Raw genomic sequence first — 14,381 nt, 5'->3', positions numbered from 1 at the left:
CAGGTAAGGGTCAGGCCTCTTGCTCAGGGATGCCCACATGAAGCAGCTGCTTTGATGTGAGCCTATACAGTCTGATACCCTAACCACGACCAGACTATCCTTCAGTAGCAGCCATGCATGATGAGGCAGCGGCTGACTGTAGGCGTGCAGTCGGCCATATGCATACATAAAAACATGCACATTCCTGTAAATACAGATGGCTGTTCAGAAACTGTCTTCCTGGCGATGGTGGTATTGACTGTAGTCAGATGCTCCGCTGATTAAAAATTGATCCATTTGAAAAAATCTAATCAACGGAACAGGATTCTATCATGCGTAGGGGAGGGGCTGGAAGGGTCCGGGACAGGGAGGCGTGTGTGTGTGTGTGCGTGTTTGTTTGTTTGAGTGATGACGGTGATAGTGTGGTACTTGTGTGTTTGTGTGTGTTTGAGTGATGATGGTAATAGTGTGTGCATGTATGTATGTGTATGTGTGTGTGTGTGTGTGTCTGTGTGTCTGTGTCTGTGTGTGTGTGTGTGTGTTTTGCGGGGGCATGACACAGAGAGGTACATACCTGTTATTAACCCCAGCACCTCTATGCAGTTCCCGCCCTCCCCAAAAACCCCTCCGACCCCCCTCACACACACTTGCACATACTCACACATCAACGCAGTGCCCTGGGACCAGACAGGGACCAGACGGCCTGAATTATTCAGCAGTCTGCAAGAGGGCCTGGCCACTTGCCCTATTTATGCTTGCCGGTGGAGGCCAATGGCTCTAATGGCCACTCCAGAGGCGGTCCCAGCGGGCCGGAGGGGGGCTCCTAACGCCTGGCTATGGGGGGTGTAGCCATCAGTCCTTGGGGTCAGGCAGGTTAATGAGGCTGCACGTCTAGCCGTCTCCCACCCCTGCCCCAACGGGCCGAGGGGGCAGGGGCCTATATATTGGTATCAAAAAAATATAATTATTTTCTATAATTGTTTGTCTTTAAAAAAATGCATAGCATTGTTGATTTAAACTCCGGTCCAATTTGACCATCACCTATGACACATGTATAGGATAGGACCATATCCAGGCCCCGCCTGCTCACTTAGGTCTGTACAGGCCTGAGTGGGAGGGGCTTCACAGAGCGAGAGGTGGCAGAGCGAGCCCCGACAAACACAACAGGAAATGTTCAAAAGAAAGTGCACCAAAGCCACCTCTGATTATGAGCACAGCCCCACGCTCATCATCATCATCATCCTCCTCATCACGGCCAAAAGATCCAAACAGCTTGAGGTAGCCCTCGAGTCAGCGCCACGGCAACCCACCACACACTCACTCAGTAATCAGGCCATCTCTCCCGGCGAGGCGGAGGGCCGGCCTAGCCATGGGGGAAGTGGGAGGGATCTCTCTCTCTCTCTCTCTCTCTCTCTCTCCTCTCTCTCTCTCTCTCTCTCTCTCTCTCTCTCTCTCTCTCTCTCTCTCTCTCTCTTTCTCTCTCCCTCTCTCTCTCTCTCACTCTCTCCCTTTGTGATGGTTTTCATCCCCCCCGTCTCCCCAATGGATAGGGGAGGTAAAGGGACTGTTTTAGTGAAAGACTCAAAGAGAGAGAGAGAGATACAGCGAGAGCTCGAGACAGAGAGAAGGAGAGAGAGGGAGGTAATCACGGAGAGACACCCACTCATCATTCACTAGGGGGGCCAACGCATGCTGGAGTCCAGGCCGACGGGTCGGAGGGAGGTACTCCTATTAGGGTTGCGGCGGAGATTTATGCACTTCAAGGTTGATCTCCGTGGAGGGAGGATGTGTGCTCAATAAGTCTGATGAGGCCCGATGAGTTTAGCCTTCAGTGGGCACGATCTGCTCCGGCAGGCCGCCGCGGCCCGCACCCTCTCTCCGTCCCTCTCTCTCCATCTGTCCATCTCCCCCCTCCCCTCATCCCTCTCTCTAGCTCCGCCCCCAGGCCTCCTCTGGTAGCCTGGAACCCACGCGTGTTACTGTTCAGGTCATCCTCCCCGCCGGGTTTGGCCCAATGGGAATTGACCAACACAAACGCATGCACACGCACACACGTACATGCCCGCACAAATGCACCCGAACACACAAACACACACATTCAAGGTGACCATGCACATAACTCCACATGGACCTTCCTGATGGCCTCATCTCACCAGTCTGCCCCACTGTCTTCAATCTGTACACAAACAATAAAAAAACAATGGCAACAGACCATGGCAACTAAGGGAACCTGACAACAAAACTAGAGGTACATTATTTGACTAAAAGGGACTTGAAAGAACTCTCTATGCGCTCACTATCTCGGTGTAAACGTTGAGAATACACTAATGGTGTGGACCACATCGCCTCCATCATGAAGCACTCACCGGGCTTCTCTCTGGAAGCGTTTGTGGAGGAGGTCCAGGGAGCCTCACAGAGCCCACAGGACTGTCCGCTTCATATCCTGGCCCCAGCCGCGGCACCCCACCCAGTAGCAGGGCTCCGGGGCCCCGGGGCTGATGGGCTCCACTTACCCTGGCTCCGAGCACTGCCTGCGCGGTAGCGAGGCCCCGAAGCAATGTTTAGCTAAACCTGCTGGCCTACGTAGGCAAGGGAGGCTCCCCAGAGGGCTGAACAATCAGACAATTTCAAGATCATGAGGCATTAAACCAATCCCGGCAGGGTACACTAATTAAACAGCCGAGCCCGGCCCAGCCAGCCAATCCCCACAGAGCAATTAAATCCATCCCCTCTAAAACACTGTGGAACCTGTCTGGGGAAAAGCAGCGCAGAGAGAGACACACACCAGGAAGGGGAAGAGATGGAGGGAGGGAGGGAGGGAGGGAGGGAGGGAGGGAGGGAGGGAGAGAATGAGGGAGAAAAATAAAATGTATCTGGAGCGAAAAAGGGAAAGATCTCTCGTTTTTTCCTTCTAGTTAGTTTTTAGGATTAGGATTCACAACACCCCCCCACCCACACACACACACACACACACACACACACTCCCCAGCATGAGCAAGATGCGAGTCAGTGACATACATCGAGATGTACGTGTAATGTATAAACACATACATAAGAGCATTATTGTGAAACGCTTGCGTGTTTAATTGAGATCAGAGGGGTTCCTGAGAGCACCCTGAGAGGCGAGGATAGAGAATAAAAGCAAACACAGGTTGAGCCGCTGAAGGTGCCTCGAAGAGAGAAAAAAACATCACAATCAATACTCCCAAACGCCCTCGTCCAGGGAAACAAATGAACAGGTGACAACGCAGCGGCGTGAGCAGAGGTGACATCACAGCGAGCATTCAGGGGGCGCAACGGAAACCAAACCGACAGGCAGAGAGAGAGAGAGAGAGAGAGAGAGAGAGAGAGAGAGAGAGAGAGAGAGAGAGAGAGAGAGAGAGAGGAGAGAGAGAAGAGAGAGAGGAGAGAGATAGGAGAGAGAGAGAGAGAGAGAGAGAAGAAGAGAGAGAGAGAGAGAGAGAGAGAGAGAGAGAGAGAGAGAGAAGGTGATCTATGTGATGATACGATCCTCACGCCAGCAGTAGCCAATTAGAGTGTGCGTGTAAACATATAGGAAGAAGAGGGAGGAGAAAGGACAAAACAAGGGATAACGGATGAGGCTGAAGCGACTTGTTTTCCTGGACCATCGCAACGAATGAAATGCTACCCCAAAGGAGTCTAGGGGCAGACAGAGACTGACATTGGACATCCAACCCGTCCAAGAAAATAGGGGGATTTCGGACTGATGTTCGCCGAGGTATTGGTGGCCCTGAGGTGTGGACAGACAGACTGCCTCCTTCTGTCTCTCTCTCTCCCCCCCTCCCTCCACCAGGCAGGGCCGAGATGTATAAATCAAGCAAGCCCCGGCTCCACGTCGGCGCGTTCCTGCTCCTCTCCATTAAAAATGATAAACTGTACCTCTTGAAGCCACTCGCTCGCTTTAGGGTCCCAAGTTTCCTGCCGAAGAAATGTGGCACAACGTGCAGCTCAGATTTATACCACAGCCCCCCCCCCCCTCTTCCTCCTCCTCGTCCTCCTCCTCCATTCCATTGTTGGCCTTGAATAAGGGAGTAATTAACTGTATGGAGAGAGGCAGCTGCGTAGACAAGACCAGCTCCCAGAAACACATTCAAACACACACACACAGGCCGGATCGCTCCACACATCCTTTGGGCCATTCCTGACAAATAAGAGCACACCTTGGTAAAAAGCAAATGTCACATCTCGGTGCGCGGATCAGACACCACGGGGCTCCAACTGTATTTATTTATTATATTTCTCATATGCCGGGCCGCTCGTGTCTCTCTCAGTTAAATGAGGACAAATGTCCATTACACATAGCTCGCCCAATCAGCCCCCGCTCCCGCGGCCGAGTAAACACACACATACACACACAGTAGTACTTAATAAGAGTGGCGAGGATCCCCCATGGAGCACCTGCAGAAGGGCAGCCAGAGATTGATCTGGGGAGCATGCACGGTTCCCGCTCGCTATGCACACACACCGCCCCTCCGTGACCACCATTAGACAGCCAGACATTGTTGTGACACAGACACAGCCACAGACACAAGGTGCCCCGAAGCCCTCACACACACACACACACACACACACACACACACACACACACACACACACACACACACAACACACACACACACACACACACACACACACACACACACACACACACACACAAAGACACACGCAGACTTGATCAAACAGAAGACAAGTACCTTCTTTGCTGTTTGATTCCATGAAGGAACAAATTGAAAATAGTGGGATGAGTTAAAGCCGGGAAGCAATGCCAAACCAAACAGAGAACCTGGGAAGAGACAGCCGTGAACACAGAGAGGGGGGGGGGCGAGGAATTCATTGTAATCTCTGTATAATGAACGAGAAAGTCTGATGCTCAATATGTCTGCAGTGCTGTCAGACAGTCAAAACAAATAAATCCAGGCTGCATCCAATATGTACTTGCTAGGCACTAGACTGCCTTTCAGTGGGGAGAGAGGACATAGCTGTGAACCCCCGCCCTACAACAAACACACACACGCATGTAAAAATGCTCAGATTCACATGAACATACGTACACACAAAAACACACACGACCTTAAGATTCAGTAACTCCTTCCTCATGCCTGGGTGCAGAGGAAGAGGAGGCCAGCCACTCCCCTGCCGTGCAGCTTTCCTGCAGACCACTAATGCGTCCCTGAAGTTTTGTTAAAGCTGGTTATTTACTCCTGCAAAGCAATTGTTCCAGCCCAGGGGCAGCAGCATCAGACCTAAGCACACACGCACACACACATGCACATGCACACACACACAAGCCTAATGCCTTTCAATGTGAGGCACGGTTGCTGTCAAATACCAAATACCAAAGAAAGAGGGGTGGGGGGGGGGCATTCCCTCTGAAACCTAAAAGAGGAATGTTTGTTTGTTGTTTTGTACATAATAGGCATGGAGGTTGTGCTTGCGTGTCTCTGTGTGTGTGTTTCTCTACTTCCAACATGATGAGTTTGACCCTCGATGATGATAACTTTAGTACATTGAGGAAATTCTGTGGAATAATAGTTACAGGATAAAGACAATATAATGTCGGAGCTTGGAAGTTTGACTCCAGCCAAAAGGTAGTGGATATGATCCCCAACATCTTGAGAAAGATGTCCTAAACCTTCCGCAGCACTTCTGACAAGACATGTTCCTGAATCCATAGTCCTTGCTTCGGTCGCTTTGAATAAAACGACTGAATCTTAAACAAATAATCCTAAATCATGCGTGCAGCGTGTAATGCCAATCATGTGACAGCTTAGCAAAAAGGTAAGAAAAAACAAGAATAAGAGCACAGATAGTGACAAGGTAACAGCGTCGGGTAATCAAACGACAGTGCGTACTCTGCAGACGGGGAGCAGGACCGAGGCAAAACGACTGTTTGGATAGGTATGGAAATCTACTTGAAGGAAGGTCGAATTGATTAAGCCGACAATAATGACAGGCCCTCATTTCCCTTCTCCTCCTCTTCTCCTCTCTCTCCCTGAAAATGTTCACCATGGTTATCTTTAAACTCATTTGACATTCCACTTCCAACATCGGAGCATCTGCTTTGATGTCGCTACGAGCAATGCTACACAGAGAGGTTAAACAGCTTAATGCTCGAGTCTTTCTGACTAGTCTCCTTCTCTCTTGAGCAGACCTAACTGCGTTTGCACAGGTTGTGGCTCCTTTTGGATCATATTTCCAGCTGGCTTCTACGGGTGTTTTATTCAGTCTTTGTTGCTTGCCGCTTTCAAAAGGAACAGAGTGAGCTTAATTTAAAGTAACTGGGGGGAGGGGGGGGGGGGACCATAGCAGATATGCCCCAGCCATCAACTCACAGTTGCAATCACAATGACATACAAGCGTGTTAAGAGGTACATTATACGGCGTGGGCACCTCTGGTGATAGTCAGGCGGCAGCTCTGTAGATCTTCAAAGCTCTGCTTTATCTACTGAGGAGCACCTGACCACATAACGAGAAGACAGGAACATGTTAGTCAAGGGGAACGCAGCAAGTGCCTCTGATGGTGAATGTAAGGGCAGGTACAATGCTCTGAAGCTACTGGCACCGTGAGGCCTATCTCTCCCACTGGGTTGCATGAGTGGCATGACACGTCCTCTTGAGCAGTGGCGAGACTGCGTTTGTGCAGGAAAACACTAAAGATCTCTAAATCTGGGTCTCACTCACTTATCCTCCGCTACAATGAGAGGAGAACAGCATCTGTCTGTGTTAACAAGTATTAGCGAAGAGACATACCAAAGCATGAATGAGAGGGAAACACGGCAGATTTTCACAGCCAATTTGTAATTGCAGGGTTTGAGTTATTCAGAGGAAGTGCGAGAGTAGGGGGAAGAGGGTGGGGGGGGAATGCTGGCAGCAGCCACACAGAGCATGTTGGCAGAGGAGGCTGCCAGGCTTGCAAGCTGCAAAGCTATTTCACTGTTTGGCAATACTGTTCCCGTATGTGGATTTGCACTGACACCAGATCAGTCACATCAACTGAGTCATGCTAAATGAAGCACAATAACGGGCTTTTGTTCCTGAGCTTAAAAAGAAAAGACGAAAATAAATAACACCAAAAGAGAACTTGCATGCCTTTTAGGGCGCACAGAGGAGAGCGGGAACGCTGGAACGGGGCCACGAGAAACAAATAAGATGAACTTTATTACGCCGTATGAGCGCAGCGTTGCAACATCACAGAAAACCACAACAGTGAGATTATTGTACCAAGTCGGTACAGATATCATGCTCTGAACTCGTCCGTAACAATTACAGAGAGAGTAAAAGTGTTCAGACAGGCTTTGATGGTGCAGGCTTATAATTCATGAATGATACAGGCTTCAACTGAAATAATTACAACGACAGGGTGTGACAATAATTAAACCTATTAACACCTAGTGGGACATAGAAACATGTCTAGATCAATTAATTATTTAATATTAACCCACGATATGACATATGATGCTGTATTGGAGTTATTATAATATTATAAATTATTAATATTAATATACTACATTATCGACTGTTTTCACTTCCTCATACCTATAGTAATTTCATTTATTAACCTTCTTTGGCAGAGACTCTACCAATAATAATAAATCAGTAGCAAATATGCAATTATTTGAAATGAAGGGCTTTGATATTTACCTTTTTTTTTGTCTAAAGGTGTTGACTCAATTTAAAACCCATCCCTGTGAAGTTCCCTACCTTCATAGGTATGAGGCTGCTCCTGGAGCCACCTTCTACCTGACCAACAACCTTCCACCTGCGCTCCCCCCTCCTCCTGGCCCGGGGCCGGGGCTCGGCCGGGGGACCTGGCTGCACAGCCCCCGACCCGTCCTTTTCACCGTCGCCCACGGAAACGCCATCTGGCCAGTGTGAATTATCGCCGTGGCAGCGGCGGTGTGACCTGGAGCCAGCTGGGAACCAAGGTCACCCCACCTTGGAGGTGGTGCTTCTCTGCTCGCTCTATCTAGCTGGTGGTCTCTCCATCAACCGGAGCACAGGTGAAGTGTTCCGCTCCCCCCCCCCACCAGCTCTACCTCACAGTATTCAGTACCATAAAGAATAACACGCATGCAAATGAAAGAGGACTCCCCGATTTAGTATCTCAGACATCATAAATAATTATCATGCGTGATAATAAGGGAAAGTTGTTTTTACTTTACTCCCTCTGTATTCCTGTTATTCACAAAAGGACCACTTAGCTATCAGGAGTACCAGCATTTATATAGTAAATCTGGGGAATGATGATTTGAACACCTATATATTAGAATACGCACCATTTAAACCACACTCACCTAGTCATAGCTGTGGTTTACCATTAGCCAAGTGTAAAAATGACATAATTTATAATATTGATTCAAAAAAAAAATACTGGCACTTTTTGAGTAGTGTTGATAGGTAATGCCAGGACTACTTATTTTGTCGAAGTCCTTACTAATTCTTTTTTTTTTATTCACTACAGCCTAACCCCCCTTTTTTGTGCAGGATGCTCCAGTCCAATCTATCCTCATCGTTCTGACCAACGTGAAACAACAGTTTGGCCATTCAAAACACACACAACGTGTCCTCACGTTCATGTTTATACAATACAATTGAACTCACTATGCAGACGCATGTGTTGCTTGGACTTAATTTCGAATTATCACCAGTTATCGGCCAATGCTACTGAATACATAGATCCAGGCTCCTGGCTGCAGCTCGCCCTTTGGATCCCACAGACTGAAGGAGCGACTGGGGGGTAGAATAACATTCGGCCAAACAAGACAACCGAGAACAGCTCTGATTTCTTCTCGGCATGCTTTTCCGCGGGACTTGGATTGCACCGCTCCTGTCATTCCTCATGTTACAGAACATCAATCATACAGCAGAGACGGTGCCATGGCTCTGGCCGAGTCTGATTTACAAACATTAGCGGGGAATACAATTACACAGTCACTGGCCGAGCAACCCAATGCGGCTCCAGGAGGGGGGATGGACGGACAGCGGCAAAGAAAAAAAGCCTTTGGTGTTTCCAACCATGTTTAATTTGCACTCAAACGATGCCTTCGCCGACATTTCGAATAGACTGTGAGATTGGCTTTTTTTAGGACTACAACTTCCAATAGATAAGGTTATAAGATGCTATAGGCAGACTGAGTGTTTAATAAGGATTCACTACGAGCGTACGCTGAGGCGAACTGTCAACCTGCAGGATATTTACGCAATGAAAACCGCAAACATGGATGGAAACAAATGATCTCGTTTGAGAGCAGAACGCACAACACGAGGGTTGAAAGTCACAGGATGCTATAAACGATCGCTTACTCGTGTTAAGGGCTTAATGTTGAAATGTCAGCTGTGTCTTTCTGCAATGTCCAGTATATTCGGGCTTTTTTTTTCAGTCACAATCCTATTACACCTCGCAAACGCAGAATATGACGACAGCGAAAAGTTCAGAATCATTAGCACTTATTAAAGTTTCCTACACGCGAATACTTTACATTTACACAATCTATACGGTTCAGTCGGATTCGGTGGCGAAAGAGGCTGCAGAAACAGTGTACGCAACACTGGACGACATAAAATTGGGTAAAACATTTAACCGGCATTAAAAAAAAAGTTGTCGTACGTCCAAACATCAAGATTCACCAGCGCATTCAAAGTTCCCACGTTTTGCTTTGGCCCATTCTGCTTAGGAGAAGCCAAATAGTGTGTAAAGGCTGTGCTGTCCGCGGTGCTGATCCCAGCGGTGAGCAGGCTGCAGAGTGCTCCTCCATGGTCGCTCCGCCGCTGATCAATGATTGAACCGAACAAAGGCAGAAGAGGATCAATTTCTAATAACTATCCATGCATCGCCCTCCGCTTTCCCTAATAAACCGTCCAAACGAGGATCAGGCACGTCGGCGCTCGGTGCATCACATTATACTTAAATACACAAAGAGAAAAGGTAAAGGATAACACTAACCTGGAGCCGCCGTAGATCAAATTTCTTCCAATATTGAAACATCGATCCTACATCGGCGGCCATCTTGGGGGATATTGAGGAGATTTTTTTCAGCGGCTGCAATAAATACGTGGGCTGGATTCCCCTCGTTAAACAACGTTTACGATCACGGGGCGCACTTTAAAAAGAAAGTAACTGCACGGAGTTACAACACGAGGGTCCGACGACATGTTTAGGAAGTCTCACGACATGTTTGGTGATGGGGGAGTGACCTTTAAGCGGAGCCCCCGGTTTAGGAAACTAACAAACTAACTATGCGTCCGTCCGCACGTTAACCGGAGGATTGCACTTGATTTTGCTTTAGCAACGTTATCGATACTGACGCAAGGGGGAGATCAATAGCGTCTGGGAGCAGAGAGGGAATGATGTGTGTACATTAGTGGAGATCATAATCCCCCTACTTTGGAGGCATTATGTATACAAACCGTAGACAAAAAAAAGGGAAACTAAATGTTAAATAGGAATATGCCTTTAGGCTGTTAATTGTTAGGCTATATTCCATTTGCCTAGTCTGCCTACCATCACGTAGGTCTAGTCAATATACCTTAGTATGTTTGCCATAGGAGTTAATTCAAACTTTATGAATAGTTTCCATGGAAGGATGAAGGGAAGTTGGTTGTACTTGAAATATCACAATTCAAACCACAGTTTAGGCTATATTGTATGCTGTTAAAGCGACGTGTGAAATTTAATACAACGTTATTTGAAATAGGTAATGGTCCATAATAAATATTAGGATATGACTAGCCTTTTCTTAATTATTATTTCTTTCTTAACTTGATTTTTTGAAGTTATTTCTTACATATGACATTTAAGAACAATATTTCACAATTGTTATTTTATTTTGTAGTGTTTTATTCTACTATAGGCCTATACAATTTTAAGTTTTCCACTGATATAGATAGGTCCATGAGATGACCGCTATTGTTCAAGTACATTTAATAAGTCGATGAGGATAATCGTTTATGTTTCTTTCCATTGAGGCTATGCTATATGATTGTAGCTTAGCCTACATTATGAAATATAAGTCATGACCTCATATATGAATATATGAGGTTCATTTTGTTCATTACAAGTGCAACAGTGAACGCAAGTATTTAGAGAATGGGGTATAGACATATTTTGTTATTTTTATTTTGTTAGAAGTGAACGGTATAGATTAGGGAAGATTAAACTGAAGAAGAATATTATAGACTTCTTCGGAACATAAAAGCGAATCCTTGATCGCAGAAGAGTGTTGTAGCATGCAATCTAAATTAACCAGCCCTCTTTGACACGGTGTCAGGAATGTGCGTCCCTATTTAAAATAACACATTCCACTGCTCCGGTTAGGTCATAGCACACATTGAAAAACCCCTACTGTTGTGTGCGCCGGCGCCCTCTGCTGGATATAGAATGGTTCTGCACTTTAGTGCCGTAAGCAACGAATGGTACATTACTATACAGGTATATTGTGTTTCCCAAATGTGTATCCAGGGCTTAATGTTATGTTATATACAATGTGTTAATGTAATAAATTAAATCAAACAATAAATAATTCATAGCTCTTCCCCAAATTAATTCTTACAAATGTGTTCCCAGGGAAGATGTTGAAGATCAATTTGTGTATTCACACTCAGGTGTCAGTTATACATATGCGCTGTACATTAGGCATATACGTGTATTGACAGAAGCAAACCCATTAAAGTGAGTAGGCCAATTCGACAGTTGGGGAAGAGAGCAGGGAGAGTTGGTTATGAAATCGTCAAAGTAAATGGAACATGAATGAATAAACAACTGTTAACTTCTGTCTCTGGTTAAGTAAGAAGCTCCTTTCTTCAGTATAGAAAATACTGCTTCTTTTAAACTTCTTATAAAGGCTTACTGGGACTTTAACAATATGGTAATCTTATCTATCTCTGTAAACAACATGAACTCAGTCTATATGTAGACACAATATGAACGTTTTTTTCGATCTGTGGGCCACAAGTGGGCTTCAGAGGGGGCTTCAATGACACGGGTAGACTTTTACAGAAAGACTGAAAAGGGGATACTGTATTGATGAATGATAAACAATGTTGTGCATCTCCCTTTGTTGACATGAGTAGGCCTATTGGTCTTTACCATGTTAAATATATTGCCTTGCTTATTTTACTTCCCAAAGTGTGTACTGCTGGGAAGAAACATCTAAGGAGTAAAATCATTGGTTATCACTCATAACTTATAATTGGTTATCACTCATTCCTAAATTTCTCTGCAGAGATGAATAAAGTATATCGTACCTCATCTTATAAAGAATCACAGGACTTTAGGCTCTTTCATGTAAAATGGTCTGAAGGGTCTATGATAGAGATGCAGTCACAAAATAATATGACGCGTAATAATATGTATGCAAACAAGCTCTTTGAACTTACAAATTTCCATCATTTAATTAAGTAGCCAGGAACAGGACATATGCTCTATAAAGATACATTTCAAGAAAAAAAAAAAATCCAAGATGTTTTATAACTATCCAAACATAATTTGAACGCCTTGAACATGGTTTCATGTTGTTGCCATGAAATTGTTGATAACTTGTTAAAGAACATGTTAATTTGTTTATCCAAGATAATGGAGTTTCCATTTCGGACTTGGGGAAAGGGTAAAGACCTCATATGTCCTGTTTGTGTCTACCTTTAGTGACTGCGTTTATGACGGGAGTGGCGTCGTAATGTTCCTGTTGGCCTTTATTCCACTGCACTTAAAGAACTTTTGAAGTGCAAATTCATTGCATTCAGGACAACTCTATAATCCTTAGCTTTGAATCAATGATATAAAAAATGCTATGACAGTTCTGTGAACAAAGTCAAATGTGTGTTATCTTCACGAGGCTACCTGTGCCCATGGTGCATGTTAGGAGCAGACCCATAGTGTTGGATATTTGAGGACCTTTCTTTGTTCAGAGAGGACACCTTTAAGAAAAGTTTCTATAGGTTTTCTAATGGGTTTTTGATGGGGGAACATTTAGCATTAGCACAAAGCATTGAATAATTAATATTGTTGTGGATATATCAGAAATTGGGGTTACATTTTAAAGCCTATTTGAAACTACATGGGGTTGTTTCAGATACAACCCTATAGTCAGGATTCAATCTTTATAACAACTAATCAATAAATTAAGGTCAAAATAAATTAAAACAATATTGCACTCTGAAGATTGATCAGTCATGAATGTATCATGAAAGTATCCTCAACCATAAATATTGTCATTTCGTAAATGTATTGATTCTGCATATATATCATATCAGGTTTATGCTAATAGGTTTAGTAGGTGGGTGAAGTAATTGGTTAATCTTTAATAAGAAGGATTACCATTTGGTTCAGCTTTAGAGACGTACCAAGGGGAAACTCCAGTCCTATATAGGCTGTCGACGACCACAATATATCAGAAAAATAAGAATATGTCCTATATTTTTTGATAGATGGAACACCAAGATAGATTTTTCATTCAACGGAATTGACGTGTTTTCACTTCCAATTCTTCATCCATCAATGTGTTACTGTATTGATTGATGCCAGATTATGAAACAGCTGGCCCAGCATGATAAACCAGTCTACGTCCGTCGAGCAGTGCAAGAGATAATCCATGGTGCGGGTAACGACGGCAACAGTCGGTTTGGGGTGGGTAGAAGGATCTCTGAATCCAAACCGTACCATGTCACCATGCCATATTTCCCAGGCACGTTCTTTCACAGCTTCTTGGCAGAAGTGTAAATAGCTCAGCTTAATCCGTGCCACAGCAGGGTTTCCAGTGCTGTCAGCAGCACCCTGTACGTAATCTCGTCAAACGATGATTTGGTAAAGAGACACACTTTGGCCAGGCTTTTTTCACCTGCTTTGGGGAAAAAAAATATGTGAGGGATTTGATCATCTTTACATTCAAACCTACTCCTCACTTTTGAATCTTATCTGCTGCCATGCTGTCTGTGTGTAATTGGGAGTATGTTTTTCTGATTATGGGTAGTCGTAGACAGCCAATATCTCACAGTAAACTGCTAGCATAATGAGTAAGGCCCAAACATGCAGCTAGGTGCTAATTATTCCATCAAAACAGTTTCTAATTAAAGTGTCATGTCAAACCCTGCTGTCAACCAGACGAACAAAGCATGGAGCAGAGCAAAGTCAGCTCCCAGTATGATCTGTCTAGTAAGTTACCAGTTGCCTGATTGTGTGTGTGTGTGTGTGTGTGTGTGTGTGTGTGTGTGTGTGTGTGTGTGTGTGTGTGTGTGTGTGTGTGTGTGTGTGTGTGTGTGCGTGTGTGCGTGTGTGCGCGCGTGTGCGCGTGTGTGCGTGTGTCTGTGTGTGTGTCACCGTTTTTGATGCATCAAAGACATTCGATGCCACTCCACAGTGTCGATTCCAGAGCGCTAGGGGGCAGACT

At 45.3% G+C, this 14,381-nt stretch overlaps 1 protein-coding gene across 1 annotated transcript in view; it reads right to left on the bottom strand.

Moving 5' to 3' along the window:
- Nucleotides 1-10,172, bottom strand: part of cux2b (cut-like homeobox 2b) — a 38,882-nt gene extending 28,710 nt beyond the window's left edge. The window contains exons 1-3 of the mRNA XM_056593288.1: nt 9,944-10,172; nt 9,608-9,768; nt 7,702-7,903 (exon numbers count right to left, since the gene is read on the bottom strand). Of these exons, the coding sequence (XP_056449263.1) occupies nt 7,702-7,903; nt 9,608-9,768; nt 9,944-10,006 (426 nt within the window). The 5' untranslated portion in view covers nt 10,007-10,172. The remainder of the gene's footprint in view (nt 1-7,701; nt 7,904-9,607; nt 9,769-9,943) is intronic.
- Between the last annotated feature and the right edge of the window lie 4,209 nt (nt 10,173-14,381).

The sequence above is a fragment of the Gadus chalcogrammus genome, chromosome 6 (genome assembly GCF_026213295.1).
Source record: "Gadus chalcogrammus isolate NIFS_2021 chromosome 6, NIFS_Gcha_1.0, whole genome shotgun sequence".
Classification (NCBI taxonomy): Eukaryota; Metazoa; Chordata; class Actinopteri; order Gadiformes; family Gadidae; genus Gadus; species Gadus chalcogrammus.
This window is presented reverse-complemented; position numbering and strand designations above follow the sequence as displayed.